At 40.5% G+C, this 27,716-nt stretch overlaps 1 protein-coding gene across 1 annotated transcript; it reads right to left on the bottom strand.

Moving 5' to 3' along the window:
* Positions 1–816: 816 nt before the first annotated feature.
* On the bottom strand, positions 817–5,426 carry LOC147636016 (uncharacterized). The gene is made up of 7 exons (XM_086801458.1): positions 5,208–5,426; positions 3,918–4,213; positions 3,678–3,829; positions 2,981–3,074; positions 2,300–2,863; positions 1,667–2,004; positions 817–1,317 (listed from the first exon to the last, which is right to left on the bottom strand). Exons 2-7 carry the CDS (start codon positions 4,075–4,077, stop codon positions 1,084–1,086), a joined length of 1,542 nt encoding a protein of 513 aa, XP_086657584.1. The 5' UTR covers positions 4,078–4,213; positions 5,208–5,426; the 3' UTR covers positions 817–1,083.
* Between the last annotated feature and the right edge of the window lie 22,290 nt (positions 5,427–27,716).

Here is a 27,716-nt window from a genome sequence, read left to right as displayed (position 1 = left end):
AAGACAATATGGTGGTACATATAGTGGTGGTTGCCTCAAGAGTGATGGAACTCAAGTATTGCGTATTTATTGTACTTGCAAGATCATCCATTAACAAGAGATGACCAAAAGAAATATAAAGAAATATAAGGCATAAGCTGAAGCTGAAACTTTGATAGCAAAGCTGGTAATTTCAAGTCCATGGAGATCTTCCAACGGCCTGTTGGAACAGCCACGGACTGGATTATAAGGCAACAGTGGCCAACTAACCGCTGCAAGATGCGCATGACGCCAGGCAAGATTATGTCATGTATCATTTACAATTTTCTTCTTTTGTTAACGGAGGTGATCAATCTAGCCTACAATAGGCTCCTAGCTTTATGGACATGGGTTGAATGACCACCTCTCTTTAAGGGTAGAGGGGCCAATAAAGTAGCAGCCCCAAATGCTGGTTGCGTCTATATAGGGCAACAAAGCCACTACCATACTCAACCCTCAAAGCCATGAGTGTTGAATCGTTGATATGCACTCTCAGGATTCACTGAATTCATAAGCCAAAAGTGCACCTTTGCCACATGTAACTTTAACTTCGAACCTCACAAACATGACTAAGAAACTTGTATGTAGCTTAATTCCAATCAACTTGTGCACAGAACCATGAAAAAACACTCAATTAACCACAATACCCAAAAAATTCAACTTTTCACATAATAACCAACAAACCACAATACCCCCCTACCACCCAAAAAAAACAGATCATTTCTGGCTTTCAATAAGATGGTATGATCATTCGTTTTAAGGTCTCGCTACAACGCCTTCCGTAGGAATCTGAGCAGGTTTGTAAAGCACATACATAACATAATTAAAACCACATACCAGGGTACATATTTCAGGAAAACAACCACCCAACATAAGCTATAGTCATGAGAATGTGACCATATTATTTTAATTTTCCTGAGTTTGTCTACTTTATTGTCATTCACCATCACCACAGGCAACTACGTGTGGGAATCTACAAATTTACATCGAATTACTAAATGTTCTGTTTTCACCAATGATTAGAAAACGATTACTGAAGAATCTTCATGACAACAGGAGGGATCTTCACACTTCTTTCACACCCCGTTCAAGGGGATCGCCTCGGTTGCCATTAGAAGAAGGGTCCATAGCTGCAGCAATTTTCTGCCTGAGATTAAACTTCTTTGCAATGATGGGCCGGACATCGTCTACACCAACCAACGTCTCCAAGAATGGGAGAAGCCCCATTAGGGCAGAGTCAGATTTGTCATCGAACCAACTCTCAATAGGAATGCCATTGTCAACCTGAAAACCAAAAGCCTGCAAAACACAGCAGGGTCAAATTAGGCCACATATTGTCTCCTCACATGGCTGTGCTCATGTCTAATTCTTCATGTCATGACATCATTAGTATGCATACACACCTAACTGACGTATATAAATCATTATAATATTGTTAGTATTATGATACATTACTCATGTATATACGAAAGTTAGCATATTACAGTATAATGGCATACATGCATACATATATGTATACACGATTCTTTTAGCATATTACAGCATAATGGTATACATGCATACATGCACACGTGTGCATGCATGCACACATCCATTTGTGAGTGGGTGGGGGGTGGTTTTGGCTGTGCATGCATGCAAATAAAAATACCTGAGGGGAATTGTCAACAATTGCCACCTTAGATAGGTCACGACCCAAAACTGTGAGATCTTTCAAATAGTTTCCTTCCACAAAGACGCAAGAATCTCGAAACACTCGATGCCGAATCAGCTTTCTTTTTGGATCCAGGACATTCAGTAACTGCTCGGCATATACACTCTGGCTGGCCGTAAACACGATTATTTCAAACATTTGGGCAACCCTCTCCATAAACATCTGCAAATGCGGCCTGCGCCGTACATATACAGTGTACTCCTGAGAATTGAAGATTACGGGAAAGGTGAAATCCGCATCTTCGCACTCCTCCAGAGTGGAATGAACCAATGTCTCTGTAAACAACACACAATAAGACCAACCCTTGTTATCACCAAAAAAAAAAAAACACCCTTTCCTACTGAGGCCAGATACTGAACAGTTCCCCCCTGACAGCAAGCACCGATCTTGGCCACATGCATGTCAGGGCTGGATGGGCAGTGTTGCCACCTGTCTTAACTGCCTACCCAGTCCTGTGGGAAGGGATTGTTTGTACCAGCCAGAAGAGAGTCAGCATACACATACACACCATTGATATGCATGGTACATTCCTGAAAGCAAAGCAGACTAATCAAAAAGAGTAAGACATACCATCGAGATCTAAAACAAGTGTAATGGGCGGACAGCGCCGTGTTTGCTTTGGGAGCAATACAGGAGGTCGACCTGACAATACCACTTCTGAAAGATCGGGTAAATGTTTAATGAAAAGATAAGGGTCAAAGTCATCCAGATCGTCGTCGTCTGCTACAGCTTCAGCCTGACTGGTTTCATGGCTACCATCCAATGCCTTAGTCTGTTGAACAGCAAGGTACAATGATGACCCTTCAGAATCAAATAATCCATCCTCCATTCGTTCCGCAATTTGCACAGGATCCCTATTTTCAACCTCCAGCGACCACTCCATGCAGTTTGAGCCTACATCAAAGGCTGCTTGTCCTGCAAATACTTCCTCATCGGTACTGTTGGAGGCCAAGCTGACATGTTCAACAACAGGTGGCAGAGAGACGTCAGCCACTGTCGCAGATTCTAGAACTGACTTGTCACACACCTTCTCAGAGCTGTGATCCACCCCCGTGCAAGCTTGATCTACATTATGGCCCTCAGGCCTGGTGTCTACATCCTCAAGCTTTTCATCTGCGCTGTCCGCTAGTTCAACTAAAACAACATGACCACACCCAATAAGTCAATTATCTGTTCAAAATGCCAATCAGCCATGAAAACCCATCTTAAATCAAAGCAATACTAAATGTAAACACACAACAAGAACCATACCACTGCTGGTGCAGCTGTTTGAGGTTTCTCCATTCAAGCCTTTGAACAAATGAAAAACCGGAGAAAAAATTGTGTCTAACGCTGTATGAACTCCCTGCAAAGCATTAAGCATACTTTAATGTGCTCTTAACACCGCAAATCTTGTAGGCACATAAACAGCTCTACAAAGACTTGGCTTATACAAGAACAGAAAGCGGCTATTGAAAACAAAAAATATCAAGGGCCTAATGGAAGGGAAAACACTGAGGCGCCACTGCCAACGCACATGCACCTCAGGCCCATGCATAGTTGCAATGAATCAATTTCATACCTTGGGAAAAGTACAAAAGGTTTCAATAACGTTTTGTTAATTTCAAACCTTTTTTCCAACTTGATTTGGGGTTGCTATCAAATAGCCATTTGCCTCATATAAAAATGCAAAGAAAACCCACCTCAGAGGCACTATAAACCGAAGTTTGGGCTCTAGACTCTTTAATCAAATCTTCAATGAGAAGGAATCAGTTTTCACATGCAAAAAGTTTGATTTTATCTAGACCAATTCTATGATTTCTCAGGTAAGTTTGGAACATTTCATAAACGTATGCAACATTTGTCAAACGCATCGTATAGGTATGAAATGTTTTCGAAATGCGTTTCATGAAACGCCTGGCAACTGTGGACAGTCATGAGCCCACTGCCAAGCCAAAGCAGCCAATACCTTGTGATCTGATGAAGCTCCATCAATACTGGAAAAGGCCAGCCTTAGGTCATGGCAAGCATCGTTGACATGTCCACCATCAACCCGTGAGCCACCATCCTTTGTCACCTTCGTTCTACGTGAAGCCCGATTTGTTGGTACAAGATGAGAACCTGCCAAAAGAAAGCCAAACAGTTAGCTACTTGCACTCAAAAAGGATCAATTTAAACAATCCATGAAGAGAAGAGAGTGCTTCCTCACCAGCCTGCTGTTTCTTTGAGGATGATGTGATTAGAGCAGTTGCTGCAGTCTTGCGCTTGTCCAAAGCACTTCTTACATCTCTCCCTTTCCTTGGTGAAAATTGAGCCGATTGTTCCTTGGCAGCAGCCCTTCGAGATGATTTTCTTGCTTTCACTTTCATGTTTGTGCACTAACACTGTTTCACAATGCAATCAACAGACAGTTCAGGAAATTCATAGACCAGAAGGTGTTTGAACTGCTCCAATGCTCTGAAAGTGTTGAAAAATCCTTGCATCAAAATAGGCAGTGTCTGTCTCCTGCAGAGACAAATGCAATCAGATTAGCAAACAAACGTAGCTAAAACAATCGATCTGACATGAAAAACCCTAGAAGAAAGGCGGTACGTAAAGCAAAATACTCATCAAAATTATAAAACACGTGATCAATGACAGCATAACATACAAGAACCAATGTAGAAGGCCATCAATGACAGAAAGAAAAACCAAAACCCACATAAAAGACCATTGATAAAGGCAATACATGAACAGAACCCATGTAGAAGACCAAAAATGTTACAGGAAACCTAACCTAGCACAAGAATAGATGAAGGAAAACCCTAAAAGATGATAAGAGCACAGGGGCAGGGAAGATGGGGCATAGGCCGGTTTTTCTATCTTCTTTCGGAAGGGTTGATCAAGCTCGAACGCAAAAAATGCAGAGAAAATGGAGGGCTTTAACAGTATCGCTAGCTGCAGACAAACCCCTGCCACTGAAAAAGACTCACATTTATCGACAGGATGCAAACGCCACGCAACCAGGCAGCTAAGCCAAGCCTAATACGACATGCCAACCCTAAATCGATCTTCTAAACCTGTTAATCCTACATGGCTAACCCTACATCGGTATGTAAAACTATCCAAAACCTGGTCGGTTTTTCCAAATCGCTCTGCTAAACCTAAATTGCTTGACTATTTCTGCTAACCCTAAACCTTTTCTGCTAGCTGCTGACCCTAAATCGTTTCTACTAGATGCTAAACCAGAAACCCCTCTGCTGAGCCGTAAGAAGCCTAAATTTTCTCTGCTAACCCTAAAGTAGTCTGCTGCCCTACATCGCTCTGATAGCCCTACTTCGCTCTAGTAACCCTAAATTCCTTCTCCTTATGCAAATCCTGAATCAATTCTTCTTACCCTAAATATCTCTGCAAACCCTAAGCCATTTCAGTTAGTTTGATTCCTGCTAACCCTAATCGAAGATAAACACCAACTGAGCAAAATGTAAAGCAACAGAGAGCAGGGCCAAAGCAGACATACCTGAGCAGAGTTGTTGACGATGATAATGGTGATGGTGAAGAGAGAAGAGCTAGGGTTTGCTTGTGCACAGTAAAGTAGCAGAGAAAAAGTAAGGGTATCTCACAACATAAGATACATGTGTATGTTAGATTCGAACCCCCAAACGGGCCGTTTGCAGCAAGGAGGGGGTCAATGCTAGGGTCAAAAAGACTCAAAATGGCTCCCTCTCCTCTCCTTTGAGGGCTAATTTGTCTCCACACACCGCACTGTTTGTCCGAACCAAACACCCCTCTTCCACACTCATAGAGTTCATACGTATTTCATTGGCTTGAATTTCCACCTCAGAGATGTCCCACTCGGAAAAACACATTCCAAGGGATCGATCGAGCGGAATCCATCTCGCAATAAGGAAATGGAAGCTGCAATTCATGGGGTTCGAGCCCAAGATCCACCAAATATTGCCAAGACTGGGCTATGCCCGTTTGTTGATGAGATAGGGTGCCAGAGCTTTATTAACTTTGTCGCCGTTGTGTATAAACAAGGAGGAAGGTTCTCAAGCTCATTATCTCCATTTTTGGACGCCCTCATTTGAGCCAAGTGTTACAGTCTATAAAGGTATGTCCTCAAGGCATGTCGTGTTTTCAAGCTCTCAATCACGCCACAACCTCGCCCTCTAACAAGGAGCTTTATTAACTTTGTCGCCGTTGTGTATAAACAAGGAGGAAGGTTCTCAAGCTCATTATCTCCATTTTTGGACGCCCTCATTTGAGCCAAGTGTTACAGTCTATAAAGGTATGTCCTCAAGGCATGTCGTGTTTTCAAGCTCTCAATCACGCCACAACCTCGCCCTCTAACACACAAATGGTGTTCGTCACCATCGTATGATGATACAACTAGGTTGGCTTCACAAGTAGTGGCTAACCACATCCCCATTGCTAGGGCGGCTTAGTGAGATGCTCGAGGGCATGCCTAGTAGATGGGCCCATACTCTAACTTCACACATAGCTACCACTAGCAACACACTATTTGAAGTTCTCATGTCCACTATTCCTACAAATGCACTTCTCGTTGGTTGGTGGAGTTCACTATTCTTAAAGATGAGACAACGCTTAGGCTTCCAAAGGTGGCCATGATATGGCATACCAAGTCAAATTTCTCCTTGCCCAACTCAAACTACATCTCATGGAGATTACGTTAACAAACTTCTGGAACCATTATTAATTTGTGAGGCATGCATTATTGTTTTAATGTGGTCTCTTCAGTGTCACAAATGACACTCAATTTTATCTACAAAAGCCAAAAAATAAATAAATATAGAAGTATTGTTTGGGCAACAAACTATGTTGCTCAAGATTACACTATAATATATGAGACGAATAAAAGACCAAATTTTGTGATACATTAGAACCTTTGCAAGTCCCATGCATACACTTCATGATTGAAGCCTAAATAGCTCTTCTTTAATTGAGTTGACACAAAGTTTGTGATGATGAAGAATAAAGGGGGTTTTGCTCAATGGAGAAGTGGACGAATTGTGAAATGGGGATGTAGGTACCCTTTTTAGGCTCTAAAGACTCTCTAATTAACTGACTTCATGTTTGCCTCAAGTTTCCCAAGTGGTGACCTAGAAATAGTTTACAATCGACTCCATTAGGGAGACAACCATGGCCCTATCTTCAAGATCAATGGGTATAAAATAGGCTCAAACAATTAGACATCAATGCTCCACCCTCAGCATTATATGAGCATGACCGGGTGCCCAATAATGCCTAGTTAGACACTAAGGTTAGCCATATGTGGCTGAATAGTTATGGCTAAATAGTTATGAGACTGCTTATGTGTAGACTTGGTGCCCAATAGTGCCTAGTTTAGACACTAGGGTTAGCCATATGTAGTTGAATAGTTATGGGACTGCTTATGTGTAGACTTGGTACCATGCTAAGTAGGATGCATGTTGTGGATGCTACAAATATGTGACTTCTGCAAATATGCTCAGGGTATCTTGGTCTATCTCAACTTACCTTGTGAGAAGTGATTGTTGACTATCACTCAAAACTTGACAAAGTTGATCCACCTTCTTACTCTTGATCAAGACTTTCAATAAGAGATAGGGACATAAAGGTTCAAGTTTGCCAGGTGACTTGCGATTTATCGTAAAGGTTGCCAAGCCTAGACTAGTCTTGTTTTCACTCTCTATATTCTTGTTCTCACTCAAATGAGTACTTCTTGCTCAAGATAAATAGCATGAATGACAACATGATGGGAAGGCATGGAGAATATACTTTGTATTAGAGTTGTACTGGATTACAAGTTACAAGATGGCTTTCGCAAACATTTGCTTGTTTACAAGTTTGTATAATCCATTAACAATAGTTGTATAATGGCTTACATAGAAAGTGTAATTTTGATTTTATGCATAGAAAGATGCATAAAGAATTTTATTTTTATTTCAAAAGAGTTACTGTCATCAATTTTCATTTTATGCATAGAAAGATGCATAAAGAAATTTATTTTTATTCCAAAAGAGTTACTCTCATCAATTTTCATTTTATGCTTAGAAAGATGCATAAAGAAATTTATTTTTATTTCAAAAGAGTTATTCTCATCAATTTTCATTTTATGCATAGAAAGGTGCATAAAGAAATTTATTTTTATTTCAAAAGAGTTATTCTCATCAATTTTCATTTTATGCATAAATAGGTGCATAAAGAAATTATTTTTATTTCAAAAGAGTTATTCTCTCATCAATTTTGATGTTATGCATAGAATGATGCATAAAGAAATTTATTTTTATTTCAAAAGAGTTATTCTCATTAAAATTGAATTTATGCATAGAAAGATGCATAAAAGATTTATTTTTATTTCGAAAGTGTTATTCTTCTTAAAATTGAAATTATGCATAAATAGATGTGTAAAGAATCTTTATATAAAAAAATAAGGATTCTCTTGCATTCTAAGAATGGATGTGATGAGATGGCTTCCATTAACTCCTCAGCCTCTGGCCTTAGGCTTTCATTTTCCTTGGAGGTTAATTTTTGCATCATAATCAAGGCAACTCTGCACAAGGCTTAAATTCCAAATTGCAAAAGTTTATTTGTAAAGCTATGAGCTGATAAGTCTGAGTTTCCCCATTAGGGGGCATTTGAACATATTTTGGGCCTTTTGCTAATGAAAGTAATTAGTAATGGACCAATAGGAATAGAGGATTGTGCACATTTGGTCTCCTTTGAATATAGGGAGGGAGACTAGGCTGTAGGGAGGGGGACTAGGCTTTCAGTACTAATAATTACACTTGTCCTACCATTTTCGTGGCTCAAAAAATCCTTAAAATCCTTAAAATAAGTAGGGGGTTTAGGGTAAGCATGGTCCCACCATTTTCGTGGCTCAAAAAATCCTTAAAATTTTAAAATTTTCGAGATTTCCCAAAAAACCCATCTCAAATTTCATTGTAGTCAAAAAATTTCATTTTCAAGTCCACTTTCCCTCTTGAACGTCCAAATTTAGTAATAAAAATAAAATTCTTTATGCATCACATCTCCTCTCCTCTCTTATGTTGAATGGCCAACTCCTGATGCTTGGACGGTTATGGTCATGAAATCAAAGATGCTTTGTGTCATACAAGAATCTTTGAAGTTTGCAAAGCCATCTCGATCTGTGGGTCTCAGTTAGGTATATCCACTTCATCTTTTTGCTAAGATGTTCAATCAATTTACTTTCTCACAAACACTTACCATGTTTGTGTGCAAGAAAGTACTAGGTGATGACATGGTTGCCTTGCTTAGAGAGCAGTGGAACATTGTAGAGGGGCAGCATAAGGATGATACATTCAAGTGCAAAATAGTAGAGTCCAGTGTTACATTTTGGTATCTTAAAGCTCGTGCTACCTTATACATTCGCTTTTATTACGAACGGTGGATGAAGAAAAATAGTAGTTGGGTCCCATTGCAAGCGGATGAACAAGTTGTTTTGCCTCTTGACATATGCGTTAGGTTGCCCAATGGTGTGGTGAAAATTGTAAGTGCAAGCAGGCATTGGAGCCTACTAAATATTAGGGAGCACCTCAATATCATGGTGGTGGGAAGAGAGGATATAAGTGGGGCACAGTTCAAGGTGAAGAATAAAAAGATTCAAATGCAAATGGAGTCGAAGACCTTGGTAGATGCTGATTGGGAATATGATTGTATAAGCATGACTTAATAAGAAAGCTTTGGGTTTTTTCTATGAAGTCTATTTAGACTCTTGGGATTTTGTAAATTTACGTATGTAATTCATCAATGAAAAGTTTTGTCTTGTAATTGATGTGCCTTTGTAAATTTTTCGGATATGTCTACTCGCACCGTGGGAGGAGGGCAAGAAGGCGCTGTCTAGCTGTCCACGGTGCGATAGGAGGTATTGGAGCCTAACGGACCATGCCGTAGTCGCTGTCAACGATGCGATAACTGAGATCAGACCCGACCGGATTAGTCTACTCGTGCCGTCAAGGGAGGAGGCGAGAACGCGCTGTCCACAATGCGATAAGCCTGATTGGAGCCTGACGGATGGTACTACTCGTGCCGTAGAGGGAGGATTGCAGATGCTATGCAAAGTTACAAAAATATTCACATAAAAACACTTGAGCCGTCAATGGTACTTGACAAAATTTTTTTTGAATATTTTTCCCATTTTATAGAATGCGATATCATTGCGGGGATGACGTAAGCCCTACAACGTGGCACTCCAATGATGATGTCAGCCCTACACATGGCACAATGGCACATTTTGGTGACGTCAGTCCTTCACTTTCGTCGTACATGTATGACATCAGCCCTAATAAGATCTATATATAGTCGTGCCTTGTTTAAATTTGAATTTTTTAATTTCGGTCCTCCTTCTTTGCCCCTTCCTCCACACACGGTTTTAGTTCAACGTTTAGGTTACCGTGCGATAAGAGAGTTTGTTTCTAGTCCTTTCTTTGTCCTCGTGCTGTGCGATAGGCAATTCAGCTTCTTGTTATTTGTTCATCCTCGTGCCGTGGCCAGCATGGAGCAGGTGGTTCTCAGGTAGTTCACTCCTATGATCCTTTGGAAGATGTAAAGACACTTGAAGAGGTAACAGATGAGCCTAGTGCCAATGAAAACCTATTTGATTTATTAAGGAGAGCTGGGCATGATGAACGTCTTCCAGATGTTGAGCCTATATTCAATGTGCCCTTTAATTTAGAACAAATTGTTAAGGACATGGCAAGCTCTATGTTAGGGAAGAGTGGGAGGCAAATAGTAAATTTTTTGGTACAGAAATTATAAATGAGGGATCATCACAATATGTTCACATGTCTAGCTTTGCCCTATCCTCATCTGAAAAGAAGAGCATGTCAGGTAGGTGGGATGCCTATTCAAAAGATAAGAGGATAAAGATTTTTCTTGAACACTGCCCTCTGCACAAGAAAAAGTGCAAAGTTCTTGAGTACTGCTTTGGATTTGTGGCTTATCTATTTCTTCATGCAGACAAAGACAACTACACAAAGGATGAATTAGAAGTTCAGAAGGGTCAAAAGGTTTACAAGCTTCATTTGTCACAGAGATTAAATTTGATGATGAGGTTATGGACCTAGTGATGAGCAATCCAAACGGCATGACAATAAATTCATAGTGCCCATAGCGAGTATTGATGGCTGTCTTCGGGATATCTTGATCATTAATCCTGATCTGGTAATACCGTGATTTAAGATCTATCTTTGTGAAGATCTGGGCTCCATTTAGCCTGTCCAAAAGCTCATCAATTCTGGGGATAGGATACTTATTCTTAACTGTCAGCTGATTGAGACCTTTGTAATCCACACAGAGTCTTAACGTTCTATCCTTCTTTTTCTGAAAGAGAACTGGCGCTCCCCAAGGTGAAACACTGGGTCTTACAAACCCTTGTTCTAACAGCTACCTAAGTTGTTCCTTGAGTTCAATGGCTTCAGGGACTGGCATTTTGTACGAGCGCTGGGCTACTGGCTGAGCTCCGGGGATCAATTCTATCTCATGATCCACTTCCCGAATCGAAGGCATCTCAGTTAGCTTTGCTAGGAATAAATCATCATACTCACTTAACCATTCTGGTTCTTTAGCTTTTAACTTTGTGCCTACCGAATTCATTTTGACAACATAAATGAGCTGCTTCTTTCTAAGTCCTTTTAGTAACTTAGAAGCTTTTACTAATTGCAGATCAGGGGATCTAGAAATTCTAGTTCCTTGAACTTTGTTCCCGTGAAGGTCACGGAAGGAAATGGTTCCATTGTGACAATGAATGTCAGCTTAATTTTTGTGGAGCCAATCCATTCCAAGGATTTCGTCAAAAACTCCCAAAAGGTAAGACTCTGAGTAGTCAGTTACATTCCCATCCACCAGATTAAACTGAATACGATCTACCTCATGGTGAGTGAAAAGAATCTTCCCACTGGCCAATTCAACTTGCATAGGTTTCCCTTATTTCTATTCTAAGACTAGCTTACTAAAGCATCCTGGGGAAATAAATGAATGAGTACTGCCTGAATCAATCAAAAGCTTGAATGGCTTACCCTTATACTCAGCTGGAGTATGGATGACAGAGAATTGACGATTTGGCCCTTGGTTTTCAATCGCAGCATAAATCTGACCTCTTTCCTCTTCCACTACTTCTGCTATCGTAACTGCTCTGGCTGTTTTGCAGATTGGGGCGGAACTCTTTCTCTTTGGTTACCCTAGTTCTGGGAGGGAGTTCTGAGACTACTCTGAAGAACAGAGGCAGATGGTTGAGCTGGAGTCCTCCTCGGATTGCCCTGATTTTGGCAAGACACGGACCTTGATTTGACTGATACGAAGGGGCTAGTCTCTACACTATGGGTCCTTGACTTCCCTATCCTCTTGACATGGCAGGAGTTGGGTAGTCTTTAAGCTGGGGATCGAAACCCTAACACCCAAAACACCTATTCTCACTTCTAAGCTCATCCCTCTGAATCCTTGAAAGAGGTGGGGCTCCTAAGAAAGTGTTCTGAGGGAAGGGTCTTCCTTCACTTCTGAATTTCCCTGCATCTTGATTGTGATTAGGGCCTTGCTGCCTCTTTGGGGGTGGAAAGTTTGAAGCACTTCCCGGGGTTTGGAATCTTTTAAAGTTTAAGGGTGCAGGCTTCGGCGGGACCTTAACAACAAACGCTTTAGCAAAGTCCTTTGCCATTCTAACAGCTTCTACCATTGAGACTGGTTTGGCATTTTTTACTAAAGTGTCCAATGGCTCGTTCATCCCTTGAATGAATCTAGCCATCAGCTGCTCTTCATCCAAAAGTGGAGAATATTTGAGGAGAAGGGCAAATGCCTGATGGTATTCTTCAATCGTCCGGCTATCCTGCTTCAGTTCCAAGAACTCATTCATTTTGGTTTCCAAGAAGCCCGGAGGACAGAACCTCTTCCTGAGGTAAGCCTTAAGATCTGACCACGTCTAGGTATTTTGGTCGAGACGGTTTGTCTCGCAATGGTTCCTCCATGCGACCCTGGCCGTTTTCACAATTTTCAATCTGCCAAGAGTTATCTTGCTCCTCTCGTTATGACTGGTTACATCAAAATACTCTTCCATTTCCTCGATCCATTTTTCCACTACTTCTCCTAACCGTTCCCCTTCACCCTTGAAGGGACCAGGTTGGGATCAGGTTGGGATCAGTGCAGGGTTTTATGAACGTCCGGATCTAACTCTTCATCATCGGTAAGAGGATCCGGCTGCCTAGCATAGGTCACGCGCCTCATGATTCTGACAAAACAATATTTTGTCAACTTAACTTTGTCAACATATTTATGACTATTTTATTTCTTAAAACAAATAAATATTCCATCATAATTCTTGAAAACAAGATTCACTCTGATAATTTTATTAACCAATATTCACAACCACAAAAACAATTTGGAATCTTTTGCAAAACATCATTTATTATCAAAAGTTTTTGATATATACATAGAGCGTCTCAGTTCCAAAAGTCACCGCCTCAATCGAGTACGCATAAAAAGGCAATACTCCGATGGAGACATGCTATGATATACACGATTCATCACATTGATAATGGTGCTGTAATTCTACTCCTAGGAATAAAGCGGCTAAGAAGTCTAAAAATACGGTAAGAATTTCTAAAATTTCGGGGTGAGTGATTATAGAGTTGTACATAATGAACAACTCCTAGCCTTATCAAGATCATGGTCAGCAAGATATTCTGTCTGAGTCTCTAACGTTGATTGGTATTGACACGAATACTTCGCCCTCCAGAGAACCACATATGTTGATGTCGCTCTAGTGGATCGGGAAAGTACAGATCCTCAAAGTGACAAGCGAGTCTCACTCTGCTTTCTCAGGTTGTAGCAGAGTTGATGAGATTATCGAAGGCAAAGGCGATCATATCCTAAATCTGGGAGAGTCCGAGAATGCTAGAGAGATTTGGGGAATCCATCTAAAAATCCAGTTCAATTTATGAGTTTTCAATTTATGAAGTTCATTTTAAACATAATCTTAACAAGTGAAAACATTATTTTCCAGATTTACTTTAAAATTTTAGGCAATTTCTGCTGCTGTTTCGTAAGTTTACAACAACAGTGCTCTGATACCAGCTGTGAGACCCCTCTGCCCCCTCCGCGCACCAGATTCCAAGTTTCTAGCAGCAAAAGTATCTTCCTCTTGCGTGGGGCAGGGTTTCCCACTCAGGGCCTCGCCTTGAATATCCGGACACAAGACTAATCTGGTACTCATTCTGAAACCGAAACCGGGAAAATTTTCCTTGTCTGAAAAAACGGGGATAATTTCACCTTTTTTATTTTTCTTAACGAATTTTCTAACGGGTTCAAGAGATTAGACTATCGTTCACCTGATTAAACCAGATAGAAGGAAAACTATCACTTACTTAATTTGAAGAAATCAATGCTTTTTCCTAACCGAAATCAGGCACAGCCGTTGATCTAATCATCTAAGGAAATCAATGCTTTTTCCTAACCAAAATCAGGCACAGCCGTTGATCTAATCATATGAGGAAATCAACACTTTTTTCCTAACCGAAATCAGGCACAGCCGTTGATCTACTCATTTGAGAAATTCTTCAGGGTTTTATTTAACTACTTGAATTCTAAGTGTATTCCTACTATTTCAATTTAATCATTAAAACTCCACTAATTCCAACCCCATCTGGCCCATGGGTTACCAAGCACTGGAATTGGTAGAACCAGACAATTACTCACCCACCCATAATTGAATGCCTTTCTTAACTTTTTCTTTCAAATACGGATACACACACACTCCTCTTTAAAACTTTAACATATAAAATAATCCATTGACAAAACAGTTATTGGTTACAGATATCATAACTCAAAATTTCCATGCAATCCCTTCTTTTCATACATATCTTCCATGACATACACATGGGTGTCCTAGGCACTGCGAGCCCGTGCATCGCCTGGTCAGAACCCTTCAGCAGCCTTCTTAGGTGTCCTAGCACTTCACTCAGGGATCGCTTCGTCGACCCTCGCCCATCGTACCAGAAACACACCATCTTTCAACCATACCGCCGTGTGAGCCGTCCTTTGAACACTCCCCGCTAGCTGTTGCAACCGAACTTCCCTTAGAAAAACATATACCAAATGCTCCCTCCACCAGCATTCTAGCGTAAGATAGTCCTTTAAGAAAACAGGGTTTCTATGCAAGTTTTCAGTTCGATATTCTTTTGAATACAATGAGTATGTCTTGAATCAGTATCCCCAAAACTTCTTGAACGGAATTTTAAATTTCGTACCAGAATTCCTCGAATTCTGTAACCTTGATCCACAGATCAATTCGAAGGGTCTCAAACTTAGTTTCAGATTTGGCGAGAGTTTTGAGAGTATTTTTCTAAACTGGTCACATCTTCTTTCCTCAAAATTGATGAAAGAGTTTGGTCTTGGTCATAGTCTGATTCAAGGTTCAAGAGTCGGATAAGATTTTTCCTGAACTATCTTTCTCGAAAAGGTTTGATAATTCAGTTACTATTTTACGGAATTTCTTTCTTTGAATATACACTTAATTGATTTCTAAATTAGCTACTATGAATTCCAATGAGGAATAAATTAATCATTTATATGAATAATTTCATCTCGATAAATTTTTTGAATTTTCTTTTTACAAACCGTGTGAATATAACACGATAGAAATTTATCTCTTAGAGTATTTGATTATTCATTTATCAAATACTCATAGAATTTAAACATAGAATTTAAGAGAATTCTAATTTTGATATAAAAATTCTTTATGCATCTATTTATGCATAAAAATCAACTTCAATGGGAATAACACTTTTATATATAAAAAAAGAATTTCTTCATGCATCTATTTATACATAAAATCAAATTTAATAGGACTAACACTTTTATAATAAAAAAATTTCCATTATGCACCTTTCTATGCATAGAAATTAAATTTAATAAGCATAACACTTTTATAATAAAAAAATTCCTTTATGCATCTTTCTATGCATAAAAATCAATTTCAATGGGAATAACACTTTTATAATAAAAAAATTTCCATTATGCATCTTTCTATGCATAGAAATTAAATTTAATAAGAATAACACTTTTATAATAAAAATTTTCTTTATGCATCTTTCTATGCATAAAAATCAATTTCAATGGAAATAACACTTTTATAATAAAAAAATTTCCATTATGCACCTTTCTATGCATAGAAATTAAATTTAATAAGAATAACATTTTTATAATTAAAAAAATTTCTTTATGCATCCTTCTATGCATAAAAATCAAATTTAATGAGCATAACACTTTTATAATAAAAAATTCCTTTATGCATCTTTCTATGCATAAAAATCAAATTTAATGAGAATAACACTTTTATAATCAAAAAATTCCTTTATGCATCTTTCTATGCATAAAAATCAAATTTAATAATTAATATCAGTGATATCCATGCATATTCATAGGTGAATATGTACATGGAGTAATTAGAATATTTCTTTTAGATGCAAAAATGGTGGGAATTACTCTTTTGGAATAACATAAAAACAAACTTTCTTTTCCACAAAATTCTGGAAAATTTTGCCATAACTTCCTTTGTATGGCTGACCATTTCTCATTTTTTTTCATTCTTTATTTAACTTAAATTAACCCAAATTAGATTCATAGAACTCTAATCTACACAATTTTCTAAATTCAAGAGAGTAAACAATAAGAAGAGTTTAATTAATCCCTTAGTTAATCTTTCTAGGATTAAGAAAGGTTGGAATGTAAAGGAAGAGAAGGGGGTGGCCTTTTCATCAATGCATATCATCAATGTAAAGAAGAGAACGGGGTGGCCTTTTCATCAATGCATATCATCAATGTAAAGAAGAGAAGGGGGTGGCATTTTCATCAATGCATAGCATTTGAATTTAATTCAATTAACTACAAAACATAAAAATCAAGAAAACCATAGATTTAAAATTTGTAAATCAGTAACAAAATTAGCTTACATGAAGCTTGTAAGCTCTCCTTTGGCTTGAGGGATTGAGGGTTCTACTCTTGTTTGAAGCAAGAGTGGCCACCAATTCACTTTAGAGAGGATTAGGCCAAAAACAATTGAATTATTAAGAAATTCAATGTAGATGGCTCAAGACAGGAGTAGAGTAATAGTGCATAAACACCATTAAGATTTTACGAAGGGGGAGGCTTCTATTTTCAGAAAAAAGTGAGCCTCTAACCAAGCAAACTGATTGTAGAATTTTCTAGATCAGTTTGGTCAATTTTTCACCATTTTTGGGTCAGTTCAGCTTACTTTTTGGATCTAGTTTTGAAATAGGAGATAGGAGAGATGAAATATCTCATTTTATTGATTAAAATTTGGGGGTAATGTGATGAGAAAAAAGGTGCCTACTTCATGAGAGGAGATCCCCACTCTGGAGGTGTCAAAATTCAGTTTTTTAAACTCTTTTCTTTGGTTCTTAGTCCACTCTTCATCTTATGTGAGCATTTACTCATTTTTGGGGGTTTTTCTTTTATTCTTCAATTTATCTCCTCCCTACATTTGGATTAATCTTATTGGTCCATAAGAACCTTAATCCAAAATTTTCAGAAAATCTTGACCCTTAGGCTAAGGTCTTTTGTGCACATTATAATTCATTTCTAATGCACCTTAGGAATTTCTTTTTAAACTTCTGTTTTGGGGGAATTTATGTTAATAAGAAGGGATATTTTTCCATCCAAAGATATCTAAAAACTGAATTATCTCTCTCTAGAATATTTTCTCTCTCTAGGTCAAAATAGGCAGAAACAAGATCTTTTATTATTTGGAAAAGGGGATTGATTATAGGGGAAGAAACTGGACATCTTGAGGGGCTGGGAAGGAATCTTACAAAGTAGGACAAACCACTCCAGGAGCAGACCTAGAGGCACCCAAGAAGCTCAACCAAGTAGAGAAGGTAAATTTTTTTCAGATGCTCCCTAAATCTAATGTGTGGGGCATCCATGACATGTAGAGGCCTTACATGTGATAGCATGTCCATCTAGGACTTAGAAGCCAACTGTCTAAAGGCTCACGTGGGCTAGCCTGATTTTTGAATTTGGGCCCTGGAGGCCAACTATTTGTTGAAGGCTCACATAGGTAGGCTTGCTTTTTGAAGCGTGGGCAGCCCTGCTTTTTAAAAAGTAGGCCTTCCCACATGAACCTTTGGAGAGATGACTTCCATGGCCCAGATGAACATGCCATCACATACAAGGCCTCTACATGCTATGGAGGCCTCGCACATTAGACTTGGTTCAATTTTCTGGAAAACAAATATGCCTCTCCCATGCATGTTGACATCAGTTTGAATTGGTGAGCAAGAAATTCTGTATCTTGGTGAGTTTTGCATTGAGGCAGAGTGGAAGGCTCAAGGGCTAGGGAAGGGTTTAAGGCTTAGCACCTGGCAAACCATAAGAGCTACTCTCTGAGATATGTAGAGAATGTCTTGAAGCGTAAAATGCTTATAAAGGGCGCTTCATTCAAACTTATTCTGACTACATCAAGTGAAAAAAAAAATTATGCTTCGACGCTCAAAGCAACTTTATTTATTATCGATACAGAGGTGGGGTCCCTTGCATTTTGTGGTGGGTCCGTGGGAGGGGTACATGATTCCACCATCACCACGGTGGAGCTCCATGTTTTGATTCTAGCCATCAAGGTGGCTTTGAATCCTATAGAGCCTAGTAGTAAGCAGCCTAGGATATAGCTATAGATATCTCTCATGAGACGGCTATTAGATATGTTTTGATGACTATGTAACTTTTTTTGCCTATGAATGAAAATTTGGATTGTGGAGTTTTTTGTTTTAACATGTGTCTTATAATGCATTATATTATTGACTCAAGAAAATTAATTCAAATTAAACATGTAACTCAGATAAAAATAATAGCCATTTGAAGATGCAAATAATTGATGTGACTATGTAGCTTTTTCTACTATGAATGAAATTTGGATTGCGGAGTTTTTGTTTTAACATGTGTCTTATAGTGTATTCTATTAGTCGACTCAAGAAAATTAATTCAAATTAAACACGCAACTCAGATAAAAATTATAGCCATGCGAAGATGTAAATAAATCAATAAATTAAATAAAGTCAAATGAAAGGAAAGTTATTTGTAAAACAAGTAAGAGATTATATATATTTATTTATTTATCAAGATATACACCAAGGTTTATATAACTTTAGAGAATTACATATATGCAAGATGTGTAAAAATAGAACTAGGATCCTCGCTAATGGGAGGAAATCAAAACATTGCATGTGTCGCACACCAAGTGCATGTCCTTATCAATGATGATGGTGACCTCCTTGCATGGACAATTGCATGCACGGTGTCACTAAAGATGTATACCAGGTATGCCTATGTGGCTTCTTATAGTGCCTTCATGGCCTAAGCTATCCATCATGTAGGGATTCTTGCTATGTGAGCCTAGCCTTATATTCATATGGAGCTGTATGTCCTACAAGATCTCTTAAACAATGTGCATTGGAAGGATGCCTTCGAGATAAGTAAGTCAATTGACTTTTAGCATTTCTTAATCTCATAGCCACAACAGCACAAGGCCTTCACTCATGCTTACAATGTTGCTCTGTGGTGGTGGTGGGGTGGGGAGGTCCTCTAAGCCTCTCCTTTGAGGGACAGCTCTCTTTGCAATTTTCTAGTGCAAACCATGCTCTTGGAGGTGAAAGAGAGAGATGGGAGATGAGAAATGAGGGTTACTTCCATATTTATAGCCAAAATATTATTTTTTTAAAACATTGGCCTAATACATAAATTTGATAATTTTTAATTTTTAAAAATAGTTTCCCTGATCAGAATGAGCTTAAATTCATTAATGCACATATGTAGCATGTATCACCTCCTACAGAATCTTAGCCCCATCAGATCTCTATAGGACCTGCATTCGAAGGCTCACATGTGAGGGCCTACTTTTTTGAAGGCCCCAATTTGAAGGCTCACGTGTGGGGGCCTGCTTTTTCAAATGGTAGCCTATAGGGCCCCCATTCAAAGGCTCCCGTGTGGGGGCCTAATTTTTGAAAAAGCAAGCCCCCAGATGCGAGCCTCCTTTGGATGGGGGACCTACATGTCTCTAATAATGGGGCTGAGATTTTATATTGGCTAGATGATCTATGCACATAACAAATTTCATCCCATTCTGATCCATGTCATACGTGATTTTCTTCTCAGAAATAAAATATTTTCGTATTAAAAAACACTTGCACAAACCAATGCTCTTGGCTCAAAAGACCGAGGTGAGCATCCCCTATCATCATAAAACCGTGCTCTATCTTGAGCACTCCTGATAGAATCCTGAGCTTGGGTCAGCATTTCCTGCATATCTTGCAAGAAATCCCTCCATGCATCAAGCTCAATGTCCTTAAGGCCGACATCAGTAGGTGCCCCGGGTTGATACCCATACATAAGCATGAATGGACTATAACCAATAAAACTGAATGCTTAGAGCTGTTATAGGCAAATACTGCGGGTGATCAAAGGAACTCATACTCAAAGTAGTTTCCAATTTCTTGAAAACTTATTTCGTCCCCCAGGGCGGTCCGGCACGCAAATCGAGGCGAGCATCCCAAATTTGGGTATCCCGTCCCAAAAATTTGGTCCATACACACTTACTAGGGCGCTCGTACAATGGCCGCCCGAGAACCAAAGGACGGCCGCCCACTGTATGGTCCACGCGCACCCTTAGGCGGACACCCATAAGGTACATGCGTACCACTCCTTTCCCAGACAACCGACACCGTACCTTTCCCCTAGACCCATGCAGGCCACTGATCCATAGTCTTTGAAGGTACACCGTCCTTTCGTCCTTGCTTTGCGCAGCGCCCGTACCCTCACCCCTCAGCTATATAAACCCCCGGGGTGCTCCTCAGTCGGCACACATTTCTGTGTAGCGTATGCCCTGTTGTGCCGCCGTCCATACCGCTGTCCGTCCCTGTGTGGCGTACTTGCTGCAAGTACAGCCGCCCTTGCAGCCACCCCTCTCACATCCCTCATTTGGCTCTTTTCAGATAAGCCAATTTTCCTCCATCCCCTTCTTGCTAGAGGCCAGTGTCCTTAACTCTTCTCCCCCCCGTGTGAATAGACTTACAGAGAGGCTTGCAGCCACCCCTCCCAGCCCTCTCCACGTTTTTGCCTTTGGCCTTAAGGACATCTCACAATTCCTCCCCCCCCCATTTGCGTAGACTTTAGTAAGGGTTTTTTGACTCAAGCGAGGGTTCGTGCGCCATATTCTTTTGCTCATACGGTGAGCAAACGAGCTCGGAATTCAGATCCGACTGAAGCGTTTCGATCGCAGTAGCGAGCTCTACAAGGCGACACCTAAGATGGCCTCATCTCGGAGACGACAAAATATTGCCTCAAGAGGCGCACGTAACAACGAGATGGAGGGAGATGCGTCCAATGCAGCTCCAGTCCTCCCTTTTCAAGCCCCTCAAGGAAACGGTGGCCAGGTTAGCTTGGTTAATTTTCAAAAGAAGAGATTTTTTCTTAAATTAGTATTAATGAATGGTGTCTTTTTCTTTTAAAATGAGGACATAAAAACTATATGAAATTACGAATTATGTGATGTTATTTTCGATAAATTGCGTTGAAATTGCTATCTTCATGAATTGTGAATGCTATACTTAGAAAATTGCATTGAAGTTGTTATCTTTGGAATTCAAGATTTTTTTTGGCTTCAACGCTAACTCCGTTCCGTGCTTGTGTAGCCGGGCGGCGTCATTAGCAAAGCCCGGGAATGGCCCAAGGTATCCCTCATACCTTTGGGAGAATAAGGATCGCCGATTGTTGAGGCGAGAGATTATGAGGCTGCCTAGTTCTGAGGGCCCAGGCTAGTGCGGTAAATAAGCCCACCCTAGTGTGCAGACATCCCTCTTAGAGGGGCGGGAGGATCGAGCGATGGAGCCTGAGAGGGCGACAGGCCGGCTTGAGTCCTCGCCAGTGTGGCCGACGATGAGGTGTATGGTCCCGTAGGGTTTTGCCCAGTATGTAGAGGCTGGAAGGCCGAATTCTAGATCATCGGCAGAATAAGAATAAGAGAGCCGGATTGGCTTGTATGGAAATGGATTCATGTATAAACTTTTTATATAATTGCATCTTGTCTTTGGTATGATTGTATTGTGTAAGAAGGCTGTTATAACGAACCTTGTGAAGAAGGGCCCTAATTAAGGAATATGTTTATTTATGTCAAACAGTGTGGTAGTATTAATTAGAAAACAAATTGATGCGTGAGTAGGGTGGAAAGTGGGAGGGTGGAATGCCCTGACGGCACCATCCTACGGATGGGTGGACCCGATTAGTCGGGTAGCTTTCCAACAAATTAAGTGAAAGCCCTACGTTAGATAGTTAGGTTCTTGGGCAACTCTATTCTAGAAGACTAGGTCAGCAGCAGCTGTGCCTTGCATAAGATGAGGGAAAAAGCGTTGTCTCTAGAAATCAAGTCTAGTAGTTGCCCAATTTTTGATCAATTGCCCTATGGGTGATTTGATGTTTAGAAAATCACGCTCCCCCTGCGGGATAGAGCTAGGTCATACCTATGAATCGTATCCTTGAATCTCTACAGGGTCAAGGTGTCGATGAATAGGAAATTTTTCCCAAGATAAGACTTAGCGGACTATCTTAAGTGTTTCTCCCATTTTTAAAGGGAGGAACCTTACACTATGTGATTCTCTTTCCCTCCGCACTTGAGGATTCTACAAATAAGTGGTTTAGCCAATTTCCAACTCATCATTTTGCAGATTGGGCCACTTTAAGGGAAACCTTTGTCCAAACTATAAGGACTGCATTCTCCAAGAACTGGGAACTCTACAGTTATGCCATGGAGAAACAGTATGTGAACTCATGACAAGAACCAACCAAACCGCTATGCACCATACGACAACTTATGCTCCTTCAACACCATTAGCGTACCACCAATCTACTACTCCTTGAACACAAGCCTATGCACCTGCCACTCCCTCTTACCCACACCACCACCATCATACCTTCCACCTCTCATCCCTGTCCCACATTCTCTCCCCACTGTTTTAGTTGTTGCCCCTACACCAACTGCTCCTCAATGACCTCCTCATCCACTAGCTACTTGTAATCGTCCAATTCTTTGTTATTACAGGTGTGGGGAGTATGGCCATTACCAAAGACATTGTTCCCTTCTAGAAGGAACACCTCCTTCCTGACACTATCCAAAGAACAAGGATCACTATGCCTGCAAGAATGACTGCCCCAAACAAAGAGCATCAACCTCCATCTTCATGTTTCCTACCCCACGTGCTACACATCTAATCTCAGTAGAGAATGAAGCACCAAAGGCTGTCCCTATATTATCTTCTTCCTTGGGTATAACCCCTTCACCACTCTCCTCCACACAACCTCTATCCCTCACCACCACTGCAACTGTCACCCGTGCCCAATCCAAGACCATGGGGGGAATAAGACCATTAGTTGAAGAGCAAGGGGAAACCTCTTTGCCTCATCATCACAACTTAGTGGTGGATCGTGCATTTCTGACAAAGCTACAAGATGTGTCCCCAATGGTAGATACACCTATGCAATTGTCCCACTTCTTCCTGGCACAAAATCATCAACTTTCTCAATGGGGACTTTCCTTCAAGAAACTCAAGCTCATGTGTCAATCTACCAATTGCTGGGAATCAGTCATATTGCCAAGCAATAACTGGGTTCACTTCTCAACATAATGGAGAGAGAGGCCTCAATAGAATATCATAGTGGTGGGCAAAGGTAAGACAAAGTAAGCAGATCGCAAGGTGCATGGGAGTTGGTTCATCCAATGTCTCTCTCATAGATTACCAAAGTCCTCGGCTCACTGAGCAGATTAATGGCACCTCTCTGCCTATTGCAAAATAGTAGATGGTGGATCTGGTGTCAACTTGATGCCTAAATCTACACTCCATGCAGTTGGACTTCAGATCTCACTCGTCTAGCCAACTTCTGTGTTTGCATGGCAGACCAAGCTGAAGTGACACCCCTTGGGTTGGTGGAAGAAGTCACCGTACACATTTAGGCCCATATTGTGTCCACTCTCCCCTTTTCTAGTCTCAAACCAATCCTAGTTAGGTTTGGAAATCTAGGCTTGGTAAACTTCAAAGCTTAGATATCATTCCATGTGTGAGGCTTGGGTAGGCACAAATCTTATATATGCATGCCACTTTATGTCCACATGAGCTTCGAGAGAATCCACATAAGCAGCTTGCCACCTCACCTTGCCACCTCCACCCTCCATGTCAACATGGTCAACCTAGTTGACTCCCCACCTCATCATCCTAGTCATCATTAATGCATCTTCTTGCCACCTTTGTATGCCACCTCGCACTTGGTGACATGGCATGCCACATCATGGAATTGCCACATCAACCATAATAGTGCCACATGTCAAGAGAATGCCACGTGTCATGCACGCATGTGACACGTGGCACCTCCTTCCCACCTCCCCTTTTTTTTCAAAATATATATTTTTGAAAAAGTTAATTTAGTACTTTAGAGAAATAGAATATAAAATTTTAAATAATAAAATATATATAACTTATTAAATAAAAGAATTCAAAATCACTAATTTTAAAGGATTATATTTTGGAATTACATCAATAATATTATTATTAAAGTTTATATTATTCAATTTAAAAAAAATAAATTTTTAAGTTTAATATTTCTTAAAAATATTTTGTGTAGAATAAACCTTTGAATAAAATTTTAAAAAAATACATTATAAAAAAAGACAGTTATATAATTATAAAATAAAAGATAAATTTAAAGATATATTTATATATCTAGTAATGATAAATATTTAGACTTGTTAATAAATATTATTAATAATATTGATTTTTAAGTGGATAATAGTTTATCTTTAATTATCTTTAATTATCTTTATGTTTATCTTAATTATTCAATCAATCTTAGATAGGAAATCCAATAAGATTTGAAGTGGATAACCTATTTTTCCTATATAATCACACATCTCTAGTACTATCCCACACTTATCTCTAGTACTATCCCATCATTGAATCCCATCATTGAGCCTTTATAAATTTTTCTCTCTTAGCTTCCTTGAGAATGGGTTCTCAAAGTCGTAGGAGTCCAAAACGTGATAGGACTAGACTTCCCCTCGTCCACCAAGTTCAAGAGGAGGAGAGGAGAAGGGTAGCTCGTGAGAGAAAGAGAGAGTGGAGAGCACGTCAACGAGCAACACCTTCCGTTGGCGATGATCCAAGCCTTGCTCCTCCTCTTCCACTTCCTCTCCCTCCGCCCTCTTCCCCCCCACTACCCCTTAGTTTAGATAATCCACATGAACCCGCCCTTCCTGATTCCCCTTCTCTTCTACAAGAACCCACTCCCCTCCTTGGGCGCCCGTGGTGTGGATAGGAAAGAACTATCAAAGTCAGGGGCACATTGTCGTACCCATGCAATCTTCCATTCTTATTTCAAAGACCTCATGCCTTCATCACAGGCATGTGTGCTTGATGCTTTGATTGATCTGTCCAACATGTCCAACTGCAGGGCGCTTTCCGACATTGGAGGTCGAAGAGAGAAGAGCTGGCATGGCGGTGCTACAAAGTGTTCGTCATTCTTATATAGTTAACAAGAAGAGGAACTCTACGGATGCTTTAGCTGCTCGACGGGCTATTGTGGCAGCCATAAGTAGCTCCCAAATGAAGGGTAAGGTTAGTGCCACATCTCGCATCCTTTCCATAGCACCACACGCACTTAGAGTTGGGTCTATTAGACGACAAAGTTTAGATGCCAATGAGGTTGGTGCTTTGTGGGCGAGTGGTGGTCGTGTAGCTAGGCATGATCGCCTACTAGATGAAACCACTAGAACCTTGATAGAAAGTTTTTGGGAGGAGAATTGTCGTGCCTCGCCAGTTTTCAAGAAAGCTTTGTATAAGAGAGTGACAAGAGGAGTGTTCATTGAGCATGGTGTTTGCTTTCTTGAAATGACCCAAACTAAGTTGTATTCTCAATTTGTGGCTTTGTATCCAGAGCTTAAAATTGGGCAAAGATCATTTGAGGGGTGTAAGCCTGCGTTTGTGAGGTACTCACGTTAGCGTGACACATGTTGTTGTCGCTACCATGTTGAGTTCAAACTTTTTTATGATGTGTTCCGTTCTCTTAGTGGGCATAGAGAGTTGCCTTGTAGTCCTCGTGATTTCATCCACTCTCTTTTGTGTGCACGCACGGAGGATGCCCAGTTCCATAGGAAGCCTTGTGTGGAGAGCAATTGCACATCATGTGGTTCACTTGCACATCTACAGATGGTAGATCTTGATGCAAGTGACCAAGAGATAGTGCCATGGCAACGTTATGAGTATGTGACACACTAGCTCCAGAGTGGTGGTCAGTCCAGGAAGTTGCAGCTCGTGGACAAACATACACCACGTTGTCACTTCACAACCACATTGAGGGAGCAGATCTACCCCTATATACGGCACAGTCATTGTGCCAAGTGGTAGGATCGTCAGTTTCGAGCATGCCTGGCAGAGTTTCCTATTGGTGTGGTCGTCTCTGTGATTGATTTTGCAGAGAACTACACCTTCACATCTTTTCAGGAGATACAATCTGAGTATTACTTCTCAGAGCAGGTAATGGTTATATTTCATAATATTTGTTTCGTGTTTGAGCTATATTACTTATTTGATTTTTTGTCCTAAACGTTTGTATTGCTTACCTCACCAGGTTGCTACTATTATGGTCCACATTAGCTATCGACATGCAGAGGCTCATGTAGATGGGATAGCGAGTACCCCCGAGACCTGTGTCATTATTAGAGAGTATCATTTCTATATCAGTGATGATCGTTCACATGATGCACATTTTGTGCAACACTGTTTTCGTCTCCATGACGATTTTTTAGAAGATTGTGGGATCATACGTGGCCAGCGATGGGTTTGGTCGGATGGTTATGGTGCACACTTCAAGTCGTCTCACGACAATTCTATTGGCTCTACAGGTAGTACTTATGGTTCTCTTATATTTGCAATTAAACTAAATTCATGAGAACATCTTAAAGAAAACAATAACTAAGACTATCTTTTATGGATTTATAGGTGGCATGTGCAGTCTAGTATCCCAGTGATTTGGTCATTCTTTGAGACTGGTCACGGGAAGGGAGAGCATGATGGTGCGGGTGCGTGTGTGAAACGTGCCCTGAGGCGTCATCAGCTGCTTCTGCTGGCAGGATGCTCAACGGTTCAGAGATGCGGGCCACACGTGGTCGAGTGGTGCTCCCAACATTTGTGTGGGAGTGCAACATCATCGTATCCCAAACGTGATGCTTGGATTGTCAAGAGATTTTTTTGGCATGTGGATGGTGGCATGATTGACCGTAGAGCCTCCCATGATTGTGACACAGTACCTGGCACCTTGGGCTTACATTCCATCAAGAGCACGTGCATGGCGGCCCCCATGATTTACACACGATTGTTTGCATGCTTCTGTGGAGCATATATGGATGGCGATTGGTCACATTGTGCCTCAAGAGGATGGGCAGATGCATGGATACAGACATTCCTCTCCCCCGAGCATCCTTCACATCCAATGTTGTCTGATGAGCACACAGGTCCTGTGTTCATGGTCAGTTATGATGGCCTAACAGATTTGCTACAGGAGGGTGATGTATTTGCTGTTATTGCCAGTGAGGGAAATAGCGAGGGAGTAGACTACTGTCTGATGAGTTGCACTAGGCCAAAGTGCATCCTTGACCAGGATATAGTGGATGATCATGGGTTTTCTTTTGATGCCCATAGCATGATTGTGGCAGGCCGGTTCTACCAGCAGATTCGACTTCATCGGGGGGGAGTCTTGAGTTCCAGCAGTGGAAGTGGGAGTTAGAGGCATTTCAGTTCTCTCATCTAGTGGTTGCTACCAGGCTCACTCTTGATCGAGTACAGAGCCGAAAACACAGTTCTCACCCTCGTTTTCGGCTTCTAGTGGATGACCATGAGAGCATTCTAAAGCAGTTGAGAGCTAGAGAGGGTGCTACTGACTAGATCTCTATCTTGATAGTGACTAC

The sequence above is a fragment of the Cibotium barometz genome, chromosome 8 (genome assembly GCF_041138505.1).
Source record: "Cibotium barometz isolate CiBa-2024 chromosome 8, ASM4113850v1, whole genome shotgun sequence".
In the NCBI taxonomy this organism is placed as follows: domain Eukaryota; kingdom Viridiplantae; phylum Streptophyta; class Polypodiopsida; order Cyatheales; family Cibotiaceae; genus Cibotium; species Cibotium barometz.
Note: the sequence above shows the minus strand (reverse complement) of the source record. Positions and strands in the feature narration are given on the sequence as shown.